The 20,590-nt window shown below is 38.5% G+C and overlaps 1 protein-coding gene across 1 annotated transcript in view; it reads right to left on the reverse strand.

Annotated features, from left to right (window-relative positions):
• The window catches only part of ARFGEF3 (ARFGEF family member 3), a 77,067-nt gene that overhangs the window by 8,812 nt on the left and 47,665 nt on the right, over positions 1–20,590 (reverse strand). The window contains exons 19-29 of the mRNA XM_070952233.1: positions 19,765–20,079; positions 17,918–18,051; positions 16,339–16,484; positions 13,596–13,775; positions 12,142–12,289; positions 10,107–10,229; positions 8,355–8,452; positions 7,616–7,760; positions 5,063–5,191; positions 2,652–2,828; positions 180–294 (exon numbers count right to left, since the gene is read on the reverse strand). Of these exons, the coding sequence (XP_070808334.1) occupies positions 180–294; positions 2,652–2,828; positions 5,063–5,191; positions 7,616–7,760; positions 8,355–8,452; positions 10,107–10,229; positions 12,142–12,289; positions 13,596–13,775; positions 16,339–16,484; positions 17,918–18,051; positions 19,765–20,079 (1,710 nt within the window). The remainder of the gene's footprint in view (positions 1–179; positions 295–2,651; positions 2,829–5,062; positions 5,192–7,615; positions 7,761–8,354; positions 8,453–10,106; positions 10,230–12,141; positions 12,290–13,595; positions 13,776–16,338; positions 16,485–17,917; positions 18,052–19,764; positions 20,080–20,590) is intronic.

Consider the following 20,590-nt stretch of genomic DNA (forward strand, 5'->3'; position numbering starts at 1 on the left):
TTAAAGCAAAGAACAACAATAAAAAGGGGAATATAACTTCCATTCTTTCTTGACCTTTCATTTAGTGTTAATGATCTGTTTGGATAGGAAACAAACAGGATTTTTAGGTACTCGAAGAATACAAATATTTGCTTACTTCACTCTCAGTTGAACAATTATGGAAAGAAAATCTGTACTACCTGATACAAGAGCACCCGACTCTTGAGATAGTCTCTGTGGTTTCTGCTACACAAGCTACAAGTAACTTGAAAAGATCTTTGAGCATCATGTTGATCATATTTTCATAGCCAACATCTAAAAGAGAAAGAAAAGTATTACTGAAAGAAAAGCCTTCATTTACTTACTGTTGAGCTTAGGGAAGCTATATTATAGAGCTATATTATTTTTTTGAAAATAGGTATGGAACTGCTTCGTTTCATCCAAATCATTTACCACTTTATTATAGCCAGTTTGGTCTAGTGGTTAAGGCACCAGGCTAGAAAGCAAGCGACCATGAGTTCAAATCTTGCCTTAGCCATGAAAGCGAGCTGGGTAACCTTGGACCAGTCACTTCCCTACTGTTGTAGGGAACAAAGGGCAGCTGTTGTAGGGAAAATAGGAGGAGGAAGCAGTATTGGGTATGTTCACTACCTTGAGTTGCTGCATTTGTAAAAAATGAAAAAGATGATACACAAATAAATACATAAATAAAATAAATAAATAAAAACATTTCTGGTTTCCTATCCAAGTGCTTTAACAGTAACAGAGTTGGAAGGATAAGGATAAGGATAATTTTATTTCTCTACCGCCCCTCTCCCGAAGGACTCGGGGCGGTGTACAGCCAGGTAAAAACACAATACAAATATCACAATTTAAATTTAAAAAATTATTAAAAGTATTACATTTAAGGCCAATTAACTAAAAAACCCAAAAATTTAAGAATTCCAAACTTAAAACTCAATTTATGAAGCTAGCCCTGCCTGTCGGAAGAGCAGGGTCTTAAGAGCACAGCAGAAAACTCGGAGGTCAGAGATCTTATGTATGTCCGGGGGCAGTTCATTCCAAAGGGCAAAGGGACCTTGGAGGTCATCTAGTCCAACCCCCTGCTCACACAGGAGACCTGTACTAGGGATTCGAACCGCCGAACTGCTGACCTTTCTGATTGACAAGCTTTCTGATTGACAGTGTCTTAGCTACTTCAAGTACTTAGGTTTTTGAGATTAACCAAGTTTGACTAGTTACTGCCATGTGTATTAGAGTTTCGGTATTGATTTATAGGTAACCAAATTATGATATGCAAGAACAATTTGTGAACCATCAGAAATTTTGTTTTGGAGCACAATTTGCTATTTTGGCAGAAGGTTTTGTTTAATCTTGATAAAAAAAACAACAGCCCAGTATTCTAACTAGAAGCATCTAAGGATGCTTGAATGCCTGGAATCTATGTTCCACTATGCAGTAGAATGTCTATGGAGCTTCTCAGTCATCCACGTCATGGCTGTCCCAAAGGTGTTTTTTTTTGGTTCAGAGCTGAAGAAGCTTCTTGGATGAGAAGTGAAATGTCTTCAAAGAAAAACCAGAAAGTCCAGTTGCCTCTTGAAAAAGCACCTTTGGGACACCACCACTGATGGTATCACAATGAGACTGTGTACAGTTTTGATGCTTTGGGATCATCATTCTCTCATTTTTTTCTGCTTGCCCCACCAGAGTCAATAAAGTGGACATGGGGTGTCAAACTGGCAGCTCCCAGACCGGATGTGTCACATGCAGGCCACACCCACCCCAGCTCCGCGAAGGGAAAAAATGTCGTGAAACGTCACATGATGGCAATGTGATGTGACGAATTTGTTCTAGGCTCCTCCTTTCTATTAAATAGTGTTATCTTGCAGGACCCAGGAGATGTGCCTTCTCTGCCTTCATGCTGTCTTGGAGATCCAGATGATTCTGACCCTGTTGGTGTTGTATATGACATTAAAAATCTGCATTTTCTCTCAAGCACTAGGGCCAGGTAGTTAGAAGAGGCCACCGAAGGAGAGTTATTTAGTACCCAATGGTACACAATATATTGATTTATTATAATTGTTTTAACTGTTTTCGACTGCTCTTGTTTTTGTTTTATTATTGTCAGTAGACCAGAGTCTGCAGTGAACTGGTTGGCTATATAAAATGTATGTATGCATGTATAAATAAGTAGGTTTCAATTACTTTTTGAAATCTCTGAATAAATAACTTTCAATTTCAATTCAATTTTTGGAATGTCACTACAAACCAAAGAAATTGGACCTGAATTATTCCATTTTCTCCTTTTCTGCTGAAATAGAAATCAGCAATAAATATAAAACTATATAGAGCAGGGGTGGGTTTTACTTACCTTTACTACCGGTTTGCAAAGGGGCTGCACACGCTCGCTCTTCTGCGCATGCGCAGAAGCATTTTGATGACATCTGGGTCAGTGGGCGCAGCCTCCCGCCAGTTTTACTACCGGTTCTATAGAACTGGTGCGAACTGGGGGCAACCCACCACTGATATAGAGAAAGTAAACCAGTTTTACTTTAATATGGCCTCTTTGTCATTTCAATGGTTAATCCACGTGCTTTTGATTACGTTGCATGAACCTACAATAGTCATGTTTATTTGCCACCTGGTTAACAAGTGAGATGTGCTTTACTCACCTGAATGTATGAAACTTTGAATGTGCTCCACCACTAATTCGCAGGAAAGGCCAATGGCATGTTTGAAATTAGCGGATGCCCCATCCCAATAAGAATGATCGCCGTGGCTGCGATGAAGCCAAAGAGACATTGTAGGGAGAAGGAGGTGTACAACTGCATAAATACCAAATCCTGGGCCTAAAAGATGAAAAACAGCAGGATAAAGAATCTCCTCCCCCTTCAAATATATGCTTAGGTTAATTCATGACCATACTCTGGGTGCTATATCTCAAGAACGCAGAGAAGAAGAGGAATTTTTGATAGACTACGCTAGAGAGGAACTATGGACTTCCAGCTATTGTTGAACTCTAATTCCTAGCAGTCTCAGCTAAGATGGACCATGGGAGGTATGCTAAGTTAAGCTACACAATATCTGAAGAACTACAGCTTGCCTATTGACAACCAGGAAATAAAAATGGACAGGAAAGAGATGATGGAGCTATTCTTAGCTGAGCATTTCTAGCCATCTTCTTTGCATTTCTTTTTTGTATCAGGAAGACATAAGATATAGACATAATTTTGTAAAACATCTAGACCAGGGGTGTTAAACTGGTGGCCCACGGGTTGGATGTGTCATGCACAGGACACACCCACCCCAGCTCCACGAAGGGGAAAACCGTCGTGATATGTCATGTGATGGCAACGTGATGCTGCACCTGTTTGACACCCGTGATCTAGAGCTTCTGGAATGAAATGTTTAATGAGTGTTTTAAAACAGTGAATAAATAAAATTCACATATGTTCCTAAGTTTAGTGTGACAACCAGCTTTTATATGATTTCTCTGAGATAAACATGTATTTTTTCTGATCCTGAATATAGTCACATTAAAGAAATACAGTCTGGAAATAGTATTTTATTGGCAACAGACTTATAAAATGACTTTAAATAGCTTTATTTATGAATCTGTATCTCTTTTATGAATTTATATCCCAATTGCCTATAATTAAAGATTTCCCCTGGGCAGTCATGTCTGACTCTAGGGGGTGGTGCTCATCTCCATTTCTTATTAGAGGAAGCCAGCGTTGTTTGAAAACATTTCCATGGTCATGTGGCCAGAATGACAATACTCCAAAGGTGCATGGAACACTGTTACCTTTCCACCTAATGGTACCTATTTATCTACTCATATTTGCATGCTTTTGAACTACTAGGTGGGCAGGAGCTGTGGCAAGTAACGGGAGTTCACCCTGTCGCACAGCGCTTAGGTCTCAAACCTGGACTGTCAATTTTCCAGCTGACAAGCTCAGGATCTTTAACAGCTCTCTTGCTTATAATTAAATAACCTATGCTGACCACGAAAGAGAGCAACCTGTGAGAAAATGGTAACTTGGGGGGAGAGTGTCAGAATTTTGGAGTTGTTTCCACCCTATTTTAAAAGGTTTTTAATTTCATAATGAGCTAAGCCTATTGACAATACACACACACACACACACACTCTCTCTCTCCCTCCCTCTCTCTCCCTCTCTCTCTCTCTCTCTCTCTCATGTAAGCATTATTTGTTTGCCACTGACTTTTGCAGTATATTCATAGAAATTTCAGGGGATTGCAAAGTGACTCCCTTTGGCACTCCCTATCTCTATTTTAAACCTGTTCTGTCAACTTTAAATGTTTTAATTTGGGGTCCAAAGAAGTACAGTAGCATTTGATCAATATATTCCTATTTAACTTACCAACTATCATGCAAAATATAAATATACCAGCATGAACCAGTTTTAATAATACTATAAAACATGGAGTACAAATGAAAACTACAAGACAATGGTGCCCTTGGGTGTGCTTTTCTTCTCAATTTCTGATCCTCCATTTTGTTTGTATCACAGCAGTTAGACTTAATTAACACAGCATGCTCTCAGAAAATGTTCTGCAATTTTTTTTTCCACAAAAAGCCTTTGCAGTAGATTGGTCTGAGATACAATAACTGGCATCAAACCCTCTCTGGATGCAGATGTGGAAATCAGTGGCAGTGGTGGGATGTACTTGTAAGTATGTCAAAATCTACAAAATGGAGGCATACATACATACATACATACATACATAATATTATATTATATTATATTATATTATATTATATTATATTATATTATATTATATTATATTATATTATATTATATTATATTATTATATTATATTATTATATTATTATATTATATTATATTATATTATATTATATTATATTATATTAATTATATTAATTATATTAATTATATTAATTATATTATATTATATTATATTATATTATATTATATTATATTAGCCCCACTGCTTTGGGGCAAGACTTCTTTTGAGATGCCATGACTTGCAGATTTTGAACCCTATTGTGGAAATTAGATGTGCTTTTATTTTTTTTTTGCATTGCAACTTGGTTAATTACCTGGTGTTTTGGTAACATCTCTTAGTAGTTCAAAGAGCAGATCCAGAGTAGGAGGCTGGTGTTGCCGAGGACAATTAGATATGGCAGTGGTTAGCTCTTCTAGCAGAAGGATCCAGACATTAATAAGGCCTAAGGAAACAAAATCTTATGTAAAAGGATATGGATAATATATGATAAACTTTCTGTGTTTTCCCCAGATTCATACTTTTTTATTCCAATTATGTCTGTTTTTATTTTATTACAGCCTGCATGTAAGAGGCTCAATTAATTTTATTACAATCTGCAATTGCTGAATTCTGTCTTCCTGGCTTCCAGTAAAGGCTAATTAAATGCCAAATGCCAGGCTTGTCAGAAAAGAAATTCTCCATACGAGCATCTGCTATCTGAATTGTTCTTCTCTTATCCTTTTGCCCAAATTTGACTGCCAAATCATTCACTTTTTTCATGCAATATACCACAATCAAAGTACGTGTCCATGTTTTCTTCTACTCTGATATAACAGCATATTCAAAGGGGCAGCCTTTTAAAAACGAGAAATTCATAATCAATGAGGAACACAACCTAGTTCGAACCTTCCTCCAAAGTAGGATTATCCACTTTGTGAAAAAGAAAAGGACAAATTGTTTGACCAGCTTGAAAAACTACACACAGCCCATTTGTACCTCTGATATCCACTTAGCCTACTTCCATTCAGAAAGTAATTAGCACCACTCTACTGTTTTTTCATACTGCCTTTCTCTTGTTAACATATTTATTTTCAGTGAGGGAAAAAAACCCTAGATGACGCAAGTGATAGGAAAATAGAGGACTGTCACAAAAGGGGGATGAGAGCAAGTCACTTTGATTATTGATATAAGCAGAAATGTGAGCTAGAATAGATATTTTTTTTTAAAAAAAGAATAAAAATCCAGGTCCATTGTAAAATAGGGTATTGTTCTGGCCTAGGCTTCCTTAGAAAGTAAACAGCACAAACTTAGTCCCAGCAAACCTCTTTAATTCATACGGCTGTAAATTACTTTCATTTACAGTCCGCAAGGCTTGATAAACAATCTTTCAGAAGAGTGTTTACAAACACTCACCTTATCTCCCTTGGAATGCTGCCAGAGAACTAATTGCCAAACGCAGGGCAAGCCCAAATTTAGCACAGAGTCAAACTGAGCTTTTCCAGAGCTTTTACCCAGATGAACTAATTGCTTCCTGCAGAAGCTCACGTCCCGTTCGCTTCTCTTTTATGTCTTATGGGAGGGGACAATCATCTCCAAGCCTTACTCCCAACTCTGATTTCAATTCCTTAATTGTTCCTGTCTCCTGGCAGCTCTGGGCATGCGCACACTGGGTACAGGCTGACGCTGTTCTTCTGCCTCACTGATGTCAGACTCCGGAGACTCTGGAGGCAGCAAAGAACTACCAGAGGGCCTTGGACCCCTCTCTGCCTCCAACTCAGAGCCATCATCTGAGCCTTCCTCAAACTTCAGGACTGGCCCATGTTCCTCCCCAACCGCAACAGGTATATACAAAAAGCAAATCTACAGTATTGACTAGAAATGGCTCCAACTAAGGACAGAGCCAGAAAGAAATATGTAGCTTTCTGCTGAATGAAGGCATTATATTGTGATATACATTGTACATACATTCAAAAATAGCATCGTGAAATAGTGATGCTTGCAGAAATACTGCTGTTCTCTTTAAATCAGCGATCTGTTTGTTCTCAGACGTAGATCATATTGTTATAGTCATGCAGAAATGAGGAATGGAGAGAAACTGAGAATTTGGCAAATAATCAAATAGACAACGAGTTTCCAATGGAAATTCCTTAGACAATATTTTAGAGTACATTCTGTAAACCAGAGGTTATAGCAACTGCAGGTTTTACAGCAGATCTGGCCCTTTATAATAGCTGAATTACATTTCCCTATCTGGAACAGACCAGAGACTGGATTTGGAACTGACTAGAAATCAGATTTGGAGACATTTTCTTTTTCCACAATGGCTAGGCTCCAGCTTGCATTTGCACATTAAAGGCTGTAATATAACAGGGAAGAAATTTATGCAAGCAGATTTGCTTTGCACAGTGCACGTGCCTAATCTGCTTCAGATGGAATGAGGGGAATTATAATTAGACAGAACCCTGAAGGACATATATTTCATTCCTCATTGCTACAGGAAATCTTCTAAAGCACTTACGATACCTGATAATAACCAAGAGCAGAAGATGACACTGACCTCTTAGCTCTGTGTTAACATTTTAGGCTCCCCGCAAAAAGTTCTCTGGGGAATTAATATCAAAGATAAATTTAAGCCTTCATCTCTTTTCTTTAAAACTTTTAAAACTTTTATGGCTGCAGCTTTTCCCTTCTAGCAAATTATCTCCATGGCAAATGGAAATGATGTCAAATTCTGATTTGAATCCTTGGGTGCTACATATATATATTTTCAATGAATCAATTTTAATCTATCTGTTGAACTTCATATGGCATACAGTAGCTAAGGGACCACATTTTTAGTATGTGATATTGAAGTTCATTTTTCATTTGATAAGCCATATTTGCTTACCTGTGCCATCGTCAAACTCAGAAAGGACACATTCAATGCCCTCCTCGCTGCTTGCGGATCGTTCCTGGATCCTTTGGGGTAAGTTAGCAAATTTCCCAATGAGAAAAATAGGCTTCAGGGGCATTTTGTAGATTTTGGCAAGTAGCTAAAAAGGGACGGACATGGTGTGATTGATTTGGGATTTCTATTGGCATATCATGACATTAAGGTAGATATTTAAAACAAAACAAAACACTGCTAAAATATTTTTTTACTTTTTGATAGACTAGCTGGTCAGAACGAATTGCAGCAATGATTAGGTGGCAGAGAAGAAAATGATGCTAAATATGAGAATGGAGAATATGGACCATCACATAACTTTGAAACAATATCCTTCATTGTGATTTTAATTTCACTGGCCCTTTTCTGACCATATGCTTTCAATTGTTAATACTGATTACTTGGAAATTTAACAGTAATTGTGACAAACAGAATTTAAGTGTTAAACTCCTTTGCCACTTCACACACCTAAGAGTGAACAATGTGGCATTATAATAAAAACAATAGGGGAAGCCACCAATCCTGACACTATTTCAGTCTAGAATGTATCACTTGAGATTTGAAATATGTAGCCCTCTCCACTAAGCTAGGTCTTTAATGCACATGAAAGGCTCACTGTGTGTAAGAGCCTCTGATTAGGAACTCATTTAAGTGCCTTGATGGAATGACAGCTGAATCTGTGCGGCTTCATTCCGCCCACCTGGGAACACTTCCTGAGATAATCAAGTGCAGGAAGGCACAAATCTGTAGATGGGTATCCTGATGTACAGTCACCAATATCCTTGCAGTCTGCTTCCCCTGTGAGGAGAGAAAGGAAAAGGTGAGACATGATACATTAAAAGACTATTGCTGTTATGAACTATGTGTCAATCAAATCCAGAAAGGCTTAACTCAGGCACAGAAATAAAACAGGGTTTCAAAGGATTAACAGATAGGGGGAGGCAGAAAAAGTGCTTGGGAGTATACACAGAAATTATTGGCTTGGTTCAGGGATCAAATATAATGCTGGAGGGCCCGTGTATCTCTAGCTTTTCCTCAGGGTTCAACTGCTGGTAGTAAACATCCAAGGATTGTTTTCCTGTGCTTCAGTTCCACCACTAAGAAGGATTTTGTTTGTTTGTTTGTTTGTTTATTTATTTGCCACCTATCTCACAGCAAGGCACAGAAGAGTTAAGAGACAAAATGGACCAGGGAGGAGTTGAGATCTCCTGCCTATTGTTGTTATATGTAGGAACATAATTCATTTTGATTGTAGCCAATCATGAGAAGCCAGAGGGTGCCCTTCTATTACGTTTTTATTTCTATAATAAAAGGCTTTTAAAAAATGCTGACTTTGAAAGAGACTTGGAAAAAAATTGGAACTTCGATGTTATATATCAGGGCTGTCAAACTCCCGGCCCATGGGCTGGATGCGTCACATGCCGGCCACGCCCACACCCGGTTTAGTGAAGGAGAAAATAGTCCTGATATGTCATGTGCCGCCGCCGTGACGATGTGACTTTGACATCCCTGTTATATATGTTGATGGCAGCAAGACTACCCTATGCACAGAAGTGGAAGGATATTTTGATTCCTACAATGGACAAATGGCTGCAAAAGTTGATGGAGTTAGCAGAGATGGATAAACTGACTATTTTGATCAAAGAAAAGAATACAAGTACTTTTGTTTCTATTTGGAAACCACTTCTGGACTTTGTGCTTGAGGTGGAAGAAACTTTGATTTTGGGTTTTATTGATTATATAGATTTGTTGTTATAGAAGTGGCTAGTTTATAGTATCATGCAAAAGTAAAAAGTTGAGGTTTGATGTTAATGTCTTATTCTACTCTACTAGAGGGAGTTGGAAGTCTATACCTTTTTTCTTTTTTCTCTTCTTTTCTACAGTTCTCCCTTCCCCTTTTCCTCCCTACTATTTGCTTTTGTACTTTTGTATTTTGTATTATAAACTAAAGCTGTTAAAACTAAAAAAATAATATGCTGACCATCTTGTTAATCTTCAGCACCAATCGTCTGCACTCCTGGGTTTTAGAGTCTGGCCAATTCTGAATTTAGAGCACTAGCAAAGTTGCATAAAACTCTCCTACAGTTGTTAATGAATGCTAATTGAAGGCATAATATGGGAAATGGTAGTCTCCAGAAAATAATAAAAGAGCTATCTAAATTACAATGAAAATGTTCTCCAGCATTCTTGGAAAGTTATGGGGGTAGGAATGGATGGCCACAGAACATCATAAAAGTTTCATATGGATCCACTTCCATAAATCATAGAGCTGGTATTTCCGCATTCATTAAAAGAAAATCACAAATTGTTGTTGTTTTAACTGCATTCAGAAGTATTTCTTGGTGTTGGCTATTCTCCAGTACACACTGCTTGCCATCTCTTTCAACAAACATGAATCCTCATATGACATAAAATTTGCCAATTTTTTTTTCCTAAAAAAAAAAAGTTTTACCCAATCCTTTGACAAACTTCATAAGACATATGATGTAACTGGTGGCTGCATTTGCAAAGACTTGGATGTTGTCGGTATTTAGAAACGCTTCGAAGACATCAAACACTGGAGCCTGGCATTTTCCTAAGAGACAAAGAAAATATTTAGAAAATGTTCCATTTTCTAGAAGCCGAATGACTTCAGAGCACATAATATGATTTGTTGTGGGCTTATTCTGAAGTATATTCTCTGCATCTTAAAATTATATATTAAAGTTAAGCCCCAAGCAGGTTTATACAAAGATAGGTGTACTTATAGAACCTGCTAATAACCATTGATAAAGGGGACGCTAATGGTCTAATTCAGCATGAAGCAGCTTCCTATAAGAACATTCATTCATGTAGAAGAATAACGTATCTGGGCTGAAAAAAAAAATCCAAGTAAATAGTCATTAGCATTAGAAAGCATGAGTTTTTGTAATCTTCATGTTGCTGCTTCATGTTCCTCTGATAAAGCTGATAAAGCCCTACCATAGGGAGATGGGCTATAAAACAGTTAAATTAAAGTACTACACATCTTCATCTGATTATGCAACTGCATAATTAATTGTGTAATCGCAAAATAATAATGGATCCCTACTGATTGAACTGTTCAGTTTGGAAGGAGAAGAAACTAGAAGAATGTCCATCCTGCCTCAGTTAAGCACCTGCCTGGAACTTTGACTATCAATTGGATAACTGTTAATTATTAAATGCCTGGAGGGATGAATACTTTCAGAGAAAAAATTGGTTGCTAGGGTCAGCAAATTTCACATCAGTTCAGTTTGCAAAGTTTGTTGGTTGTAGTTTGGTGTTTTTGTTTTTGTTTTGGATTTCTGTAATATTTGAGCAGCGTGGTGGCCTAGTGGTAAAGACACTTGCCTCCCACTTGGAAGATTGAGAATTCAATCCTAGGAGAAGCAGATGTTTCTCTCCTACGGCATAAAGAAAAAAATATCTGCTGCAAACTCCGTGTGGCGTCGGGAAGGGCATCTGTCCAGTAAATGCTCAGCACCACATAGCGACCCTGACTCTAACCCGAATTAAGGGATTACAGGGATATAAAAAGGGAGTTAATTCTTCCTGGAACAGCAATGTAGTTGGGCAAAAGAAAAGAAATTTATGACCAGACCAGAATCAACACACACAAACTTTTAAAAAGAATAACTAATCAACTAATATGTTATTGTAGTCTGGATATGCTGAAAGCTTAGCCTCATTCTTTAAAAAGTTATTCTCCCCGAGGTTCAGTCTCTACTTTGGATGGAAAGTCTTGTGGGTGTGCAGCCTTAATAGTGAGAGAATATACTAATCTGATGATGTGCATGCTCCTGCTGATTAGCTTCAGTGAACAGTAGGCATGGCATTCCCTGTATATACCTAACACCTTGAGGTCACCAGGAACAAAGATAAACACAGATTATTTTCATGCTGAAATTGTGAGGTATTGAGGACTAAAAACAGTATTGTGTGGAAATGGTTATCAACATTTGCTAACTTTAAAGACATTTATCATATGGATTGTTTAAATGGCTTTATGTGTAGCTTCGAAAATCAAGCACAAAGGTAATAGATAGAGATTTTTTAAAAAATCAGTCAGTGGTGGGTTGCTCCCGGTTCTGTCCGGTTCTATAGAACCAGTATTAAAACCGGTGAGAGGCTCCACCCACCCGCCCTGACATCATCAAGGGTGATCTGTGCATGTATAGAAGTACACGCGCGTTCCTGTTGCAAACCAGTAGTAAAGGTAAGTAGAACCAACCCCTGAAATCAGTGCTATGTTACCGTAAATCATTAGATTTTTCCTGAAATATGCTAAAACTGAAGCAATAAAAATCAAGGTTTATTTATCAAATAGAAATATTTGATTATTTTTAATATTTTGCAACAAAGTTTTGTATTAGCTTTAATTTACCAGGTGAGTCAGTATTTTTCAGTATTTTGTAACAGATTGGTTTTCAGAAATTAATTCATAAATTAATTTAGGGGAGGGGGAAGAGAGAATTAGAGAACCTCACCCATCAAATATTCCCCAACAAGATACTCTTTAACTTCTGACTTGCTGCTGCTGCTGCGCACAGTTTCTAAAGCACTGAACAATGGTCTCCAGCCTGATTGAATTCGAGTTGAGCACACCTCCACCAGTTCTCCTATAGATGTGACCACCTAGTATAATTGAAACACCAAAGCATTACAAAGAAAACAACCAACATAAAGAAAATGATAAGCTGGATCTCTGGGCTCAGAACACACTCACTGGGATCAAGGAAACGAATGACAGAGAGATCTCTTATTGGGAATGGCAACCAGGCTTATGAGTAATTGTGCTTGTGGTTTATTTCAACTTTGCTTTACAAACTGGTGAAGGTTATAAATGTGAGGATAGATCAAAGTTAGTTTTTCATCGCTGTCATAACTGCAAGCGACCATGTATGAGGTAATTGTTAAAGACAACATATTGTTCAGACTCACAAGGTCCACTAACTTTGGTGAATTTCTGGACATATAATGAAATTTGTGTTTGGTTATTTACTACGTGAATTCATACACTACAGTAGTGTAGAGGACAACATGGGAAAATGCGAGAAATATGAACATCAGAACTGAGTTGAGTCCTTTGAGTTGAGGACTAAAAATTGTTTAAATTTGTTAACCGGCCAAATACTCTGTTCAGCAAAAATACATTGTATGTTTGTGTAAAAAAAAAAAAAAACTTTACCCAAAAAAAAAAAAACCTGAGTTGAGGAGCGCCTGAAAAACAAAAGCCCTAAGTTCTGGAATGTTCTAAACATGGCACTACACCTTCATGGATCTCATATGTGTACATCAAATAAACCAGGATGTGGATTACTACAATCAACTTCTTTATCAGCTATATGTTTCTAATCATAGCACTAAAAATATCTGTCCTGTGATGGGCAGAATACAAGTTTAATAAATAATAACATAATAAAATAAGATAAAATAAAATAAATTAGCAAAACAAAACAAAATTTTGTGTGGGACATCTCTATCCTGATACAACTGATCAATGTTTCTGTTTCAGCTATTCAAAGTAATGTGTTACACATAATGCTGATCCTGTTAAAAGCAAACTCTGTAGTTGTTAAAGAAATCATTTTCTCCAATAATTTTGTTGGGAACTGGAAGTAAATGCTGGAAAAACAGCAAAACTGTTACAAATTGTGGTTGCGTGACTGCGAGACACTGCAAATGGTCATAAAGGATGAGCCAGCTGCCAAGAGCCCAAAATGGGATCATGTGACCACACCGCTTTTGTGAACCCATCATAATTTCTAAAGCGGGTGGTAAGTAGTTTTGGAGAGATCTGTGGTAACTTCAAACAGTCCACGACTACCTCTATAAACAAATGCAAAACTGCATCCACTAGGCATATAATATTTTTTTTAAAAAAATCAAAAGTTAAAAACCTGAGGTCAGATCTTCCTTACTTAACCAAAATCTAGCTTGCCTGGTCCTGAATGTCCTCATCACAAAGTTCAAGCTGCATGATGCGCTCAAAGGGACGGAAAAGTGCCTCGTTGAAGTGAAAATGAGGTGGCTCGTTCCAGACTGTCAGAACCTCTGTTAGGATGTCATGGATAAAAGAAACAGCTTTCCGAGAAACATGCGTTTCTTTATGGCAGGCGGCCTGCAGAGAGAGAATTAGAAGCAAAATGTATAATATTTTTGTTAATAAAAAAATATTTTGATCAAGAAAACTGAGGAAAACATAGACCTTCTGATAGGAATCTAAGCTTAAGGAAGGTTGTCATACCTATAAACCAAAGCATTTATACCTATAAACCAAAGCCTGGAGGCCGTGCGGGCCTGGATGGGGAGAAACAGGCTCCGACTCAACCCTTCCAAGACTGAGTGGCTGTGGCTTCCGGCGTCCCGATATAGCCAGCTGGCGCCATCACTGGTTATTGGGGGCGAGTCATTGGCCCCCACGGAGAGGGCTCGCAACTTGGGCGTCCTCCTGGACGACGGCTGCCTTTAGAAGAGCATATGACGGCCGTGGCTTTTTATCAGGTTCGCCTGATATGCCAGTTGCGTCCCTTTCTGGATCGGGACTCCCTACGCATGGTCACTCAAGCACTCGTCACCTCCCGCCTGGACTACTGCAATGCTCTCTACATGGGGCTCCCCTTGGGGTGCATCCGAAGGCGCCAACTGGTCCAGAATGCGGCCGCGCGGGGGATTATGGGAGCTATGGGGCGCTCCCATGTGACATCTCTCCTACGCGAACTGCACAGGGTCCCGGTGGTCTTCCTGGTGTGCTTCAAGGTGTTGGTGACCACCTTTAAAGCGCTCCATGGCTTAGGGCCGGGATATTTACAAGACCGCCTTCTGCCACCAATTGCCTCCTCAGGGTGCCGTCGGCCAGACAATGTCGGCTGGTGACCCCCAGGGGGAGAGCCTTCTCTGTGGCAGCACCCGCCCTCTGGAACGACCTACCCCCAGAGATACGCACGATACCGCACCTCCGGACTTTTTGTCGGGCCCTTAAAACTCACTTATTTCATTTAGCTGGGCTGGCTTGATCCCATCCTTTGGTTTTAATTTGAAATTAATTTTAACTGGGTTATTTTAAATTGTGGCTGACACTATTTAATATAGTGTTTTAATTTTTGTATGTTGTGTTTTTACTTTGGCTGTCCACCGCCCTGAGTACTGCTGGAGAAGGGCGGTATAAAAATCAAATTAATTAATTAATTAATTAATTAATTAATTAATTAATTAAATAAATTTAATTATTTGGTTACTTTATTTTTGTTTTGTTTTGGCTTCTTTTATTCCCCACATATAATCCTCACCTTCTCCAATCAAGCTGACAGGTATTACTAACCTGTCAGGATAGCTTTGGCATATAATTTGCCTGCTGTAGATCAAATTCAACTTGAGGACAAAAGTATTTATGTTTAGAAAAATAATAATTGTAAGATGCACCAAATATATGGGATACTATAGCTGAACTGAACTATATACAAAAATAAGCAAGTAAAGTAGATTCATTAAACACCAAAAAGCCAATTATATAAGTATATGGAAAATAACAGCAGTACAGGTCACCTCACATGGTTTCCTCAGGAACTGTTGTCTTCCAAATTCTAACATCCCCATTCAGCATTTGTATTAACAAATGTGTCCTCTCCCATTTTGTGGCTGCAGAAACTATAGGCCAGTGATGGCTAACCTGGTAGGCCTGTTTTTGCTCTCCCCAGGCTCCAGAGCCTGTCTAGGAGCCTGGGGAGGGCGAAAACGGCCTTCCCCACCCGCCCAGAGGCCCTCCGCAGGCCGGAAACAGCCTGTTTCCCTACTTCTGGTTTCCAAGTGCAATTTAGGATGCTGATGATTACCTAGAAAGCCCTGTATCTTTTGGGAGGTGGTTATCTTAGACATCCACCTTATCCAAGTGAATGGAGAGCACTTGGTAATTCCCTATCAGGAAGCCAAATGGAAGAGAATTTGGATCCAGTTGTTCTTAGTGGCTGCTTCTTTCCTTCCTTTGGAACAACTTAAATGTGAAAGCAAGATGGCCCCACTCATATGGCCTTACAGAGAATAGTTAGAATACGGCTATTCCAGAAGGCCTCTGGTAATAAAACAGGTCCATTAATGTTTCTTTTTTTTTTAAATGTAAGAACATTGTTCCTTGTACAATATTGTATTTTGATTTAATATACTTCCTAGAAGAGGGTTGTCTAACCTTGGCAACTTGAAGACTTATGGACTTCAACTTCCAGCATGTGAATTCTGGAAACTGAAGTCCACAAATGTTAAAGTTGCCAAGGTTGGACACTCTTGCCTTAGAACCGTGATGGAGGTCCTATGGCATGCGTGCCAGAGGTGGCACACAGAGCTTTCTCTGTGGGCACGCGAGCTATCACCCCAGTTCAGCTCTGCTGCACATACACGCATGCCTCCCCCTGGCCAGCTGGTCTTCGGGTCTCTGCCATGCATGCATGGGGGGTGGGGTGCATGTAGGAGGGCCGCACACACATTGCATTTTGGGAGTGCATGCAGGCATGTGTGCATTTGTGCACGCATGAGCACTCGGTCCGGAAAAGATTAGCCATCACACTGCCTTAGAATCTCTGACATGAGGCAGTTTTCATTCGTCTAAATAAAATAAAATAAAAATAATTGCAATGTGAAAATAGTATAAACTCTATATTTTTTTTCCTCTTCCCACCCCCAATTTCACTCACTTCCACTAAGTGAGGAGCCACTAGGTGCCAACAGCGCATAAGATGGAGCAAAGGCCGTTTTCTACTCCTCACAATTCGGAGCATGGCTCCTCCTAGACGGAACAAGTGAAGGGCACTTCTTCTTTCTTGGGTAGATTTTATTTCTCCTACAAGAATGAGTAAAATTATCTTGTAATATGAATTAAAGATTAAAATAATGCAATATATACATACACATCCAAGTTCTTCATTGTTCCCTGCTATTCATTATATTTACATCTTGAAAATAACCCTTCAAAACCAAGTTTGCCCCAGTGTGACTTATAGCACAATAAAATACAAACCATGCAATTCTAAAAACTACTAAAATATACAATAAAACACAGTAATCAAGTAATTAAAGTATAAAACACTAAAAAAATAAAAGCAGTGGGCAAAATAATTAAAAAGTTACTAAACACTATATACGTTTAAAATTAGCAGACTGACTGATTAAAATGCCTGAGAGAATTAAAAAAAATATTTTCAAGTGTCAAAAAGACAATAAAGTCAGTGCCTCATTAGGACATTCTAGGATGTTACAGACTGGAGGCAAGGGTTGGGGAAAGGTACCACTGAAAAGTCTTGCTCACAAGTATCTATTTTCTGCACCATTTCTTGCATTCAGTGAAGATAAATGTCTATGGAGATTCTCAGTCATCCAGATCATGGTTGTCCCATAGGTGCTTTTTCAAGAGGCAACTGGACTTTGTGTTTTTTTTTTTTGAAGACATTTCACTTCTCATCCAAGAAGCTTCTTCAGCTCTAACTTGTACTTGTACATCCACTTGTACTACTCAAGTAACCCTGAGGACATAGACAAACCTCCAAGTGGCATCAACGACTCCCTAAAATAATGCAATTGACCAGCTGTCTGCAAAAAATATAAATTTTTCCATTCCTCACCATCCAGCCAGAGTTGAGGAAGCTTCTTGGATGAGAAGTGAAATGTCTTCAAAGAAAAATAAGAAAGTCCAGCTGTCTCTTGAAAAAGCACCTTTGGGTCAGTGAAGATAACTTTTTTGAGAAAAGACAATGTGATTATAGGAAATTTCAAAAGTCAGATAAAAAACTGATTAAGCCAATCTTAACAGTGAAATACATTGTTTATTTAGAAAGAATGAATGGTGGATGAAAATACAACTCATCTGTTGAACATTTAAAACCTTCTACTAGTAGTTTTAACAAGGCAGGTTAAAGAGATATTGACCTCTTTTCAAAATCAAACCTGGGGACTAACCTCGGCTTTGAAGAAATAACATCTCACAGCTTGGGAGGTGATACAGAAGTCCCTGTCTTATAAAAAACCAACCCATAGCAAGTATGGGCAGCCCCTTTTGAAAGATCTTAATAACCAAGACAGCTGAGTCTTCAGAAATATGGGTTCCAGACTGATGAAAACTTTGAAGGTTAAATTCAGCTTCTTAATCTGAATTCCCACAAGAACTAGCACCTGTGCAGATCCTTCATTATTAACGTTCTTGAACATGTATGTTAACAGCCTTGCATCCATAATTAGAATAAAAGAAAGACGTTTATGATACCTGTTCCAGAAGCATACCTGGCATGGCCAAAGAGTAATCGACTGTGTCTGTAACTGACTGGAAGAGTTGGGACTGGGAGGCCTTTTTTAGCTGGTACAGGAAACCTCCCAAAGCCATCAGATTCAATTTGTCCACAGCATCTTCAAAAAGCCTTCATGGAAAGAGGCAGAAGGTATCGTTCCTTATCAAATCTTTCTCTCAAAGCTTTCCATATAAGCAACTAAGCAGACCTGAGTTACCATATATTCTTTCTCCTTTATAGGTAAGAGTTTAGCACACAGATATAACAGTAAGAAACACAAAGCAGTGACAGTTCAATAAACAAGGAATGAGGTATTTCTGAATCCTAATATAACCAGCAAGGACTAATTTGATTTTGTTGACCTCGAGTAACTCAACTTTTGATCAGTTCGATAACCAACAAAACACAGGGGGAAAATTGAGAATATATTAAACACAGAAATAGTACAATCAAATATCTATACAATCTATATTGAAATCCTGATTTATGGTAGATTTATGATAGAAATGTATAAGAAATATATATATATATATATATCAAAAGATTATAATTTCTAAAAAAGTAGTTTAAAGACATTATACAGAAAAGACACTTGAGAAAAGTGGCAACACAAAAATCATGAAGGATATAACATTCAATTATTATGCAGCATGCTGAGAATGAACCACAATGAGCATTGTGTGTTTTCCCTATTTTCTTTTCTTACACACCAGGAGAAGGCAGAATTTGAACCTGTCACTTTCTTTTTCCAAAACACTTTACAATGTTATCAGATGATATTAATCATAATTAGATTTAAGCAAACCAACTTTTAACCACAATAATCAAGCATAGGATAACTTAACTGGCTGCAGCATTTATTCCTGGTAATGCAAGTTAAAGAGAGCAATATGAAGTGTCCATTTATTTCTTTATGTATCTAACTTTACAGCAATTATAGACCACTTCCTCTTCCCCTTCAGAGTTTCTTATGACATGTTCCATTGTTATTTTTGGCAGTTTGCATCTAAATTTCACAGACAATTTTCTTGGCCCCTTGGAGCTACAAAAATGGAATGTGGTGGGGTGGCATATTTAGATTTCTCATCACTAAATTAGAAGACTAGTTGATTACAAGTTATGGACTCTTCTACCTTTCATGTATCTGTTGTTATGTTCATGTATAGGGATTTCAAAATGGAAAGATACTGAATAAGAACAATGACCTAAGAATTATCTGTCTGTCTGTCTATCATCTGTTTAACATCTGTCTGTCATATTTGTATGGCTACCCATCTCACATGAGCATAAATTTCAATGTTCCCTAATACCAGTAGTGAAATTCAATTTTTTTTACTACTGGTTCTGTGGACGTGGCTTGGTGGGTGTGGTGTGGCTTGGTGGGCGTGGCAAGGGAAGGATATTGCAAAATCTCCATTCCCACCCCACTCCAGGGGAAAGGATACTGCAAAATCTCCATTCCCACTCCATTCCAGGGGAAGGATACTGCAAAATTCCCATTCCCCCCCTCTTCCTGGGGGAAAGATATTGCAAAATCTCCATTCCTGGGGCCACTCTGGGGCCAGCCAGAGATGGTATTTGCCAGTTCTCCGAACTACTCAAAATTTCCGCTACCAGTTCTCCAGAACCTATCAGAACCTGCTGAATTTCACCCCTGCCTAATACATATCTTAAAACAGTGGCTACACACACACACACACACACACACACACACACACACACACACACACACAAATTCTGGACATTTATTAAACTGACCCAGGTTGTGAAAATGGCAGCAGTTCCCCCACTGTTGGATATTAAATAAATCCAAAACTTCATCCAATATGTTGTTAGTAATACCTGTCAGCTTGATTAGAGAGGGTGAGGATAGCTTTGGCAGCACTGCTCCCGGTCATCAGGCTGCCTCCCCGAAAATCAAAAGCTCTTCCCTTACTGCTTTCTTTGATGAGATCCTGAATGGATACTGGTTGGATGACAGGGTTGTTCCTCAGGGCTGCCTCTTGGTCCAGAATCAATTCCTGGGGAAAGTCTGCAGCCTGAACTTCACCCAGAAGTGCCACTGCCCCCTGTTGGGCTTGGGTGATAGTTACAGGTGGCTGAGAAGTGCCATCACTGAAATGGACATGTTCCAGAGTGCTGATGTATTCGCATACTCTGAAAATAAAAGTGGGAAAGTAACCATAGCATGGATGGTTCTGCTAGTTTATTCTCTCAAATCTCATTGGTTATATCAAACATTTTATCCTTTAAAGGTCATCCTCAGTTATTTCAAGAATACGAACAACCAAGGTGCCACTGTAGGGACCAATTCAACAGCAATTAGTAAATCTGTAAACACAAGAAGCATATAGGATAATTACAAATTAAAATGATAACCTGAGCTACAATCAGTACATCTTCATTAATAATACTCTGCTAGTCACAGCAGCTCTAGCGAGATGGTTAAATAAGCAGAATTAAAGTAAATTTAACTGGGCTAATGAAGTTTTACACTTAAGCTTATTTGTGTAAGAATGTTTTTACATGGAGAGAAAGTTAGAAATACCTACCCCTCTACCCAGTTAGATAGAGATAAATGTCAAATAAGCAGGGGAAACCTCTTAATAATCTTTCAAGAACCAATCTTTGGATAATTTTGACAGTATTTGATATTTTTACAAATATC

This window comes from Pituophis catenifer, unplaced genomic scaffold (genome assembly GCF_029215685.1).
Source record: "Pituophis catenifer annectens isolate HBS135680 unplaced genomic scaffold, rPitCat1.0.hap2 SCAF_1, whole genome shotgun sequence".
NCBI classification, from domain to species: Eukaryota; Metazoa; Chordata; class Lepidosauria; order Squamata; family Colubridae; genus Pituophis; species Pituophis catenifer.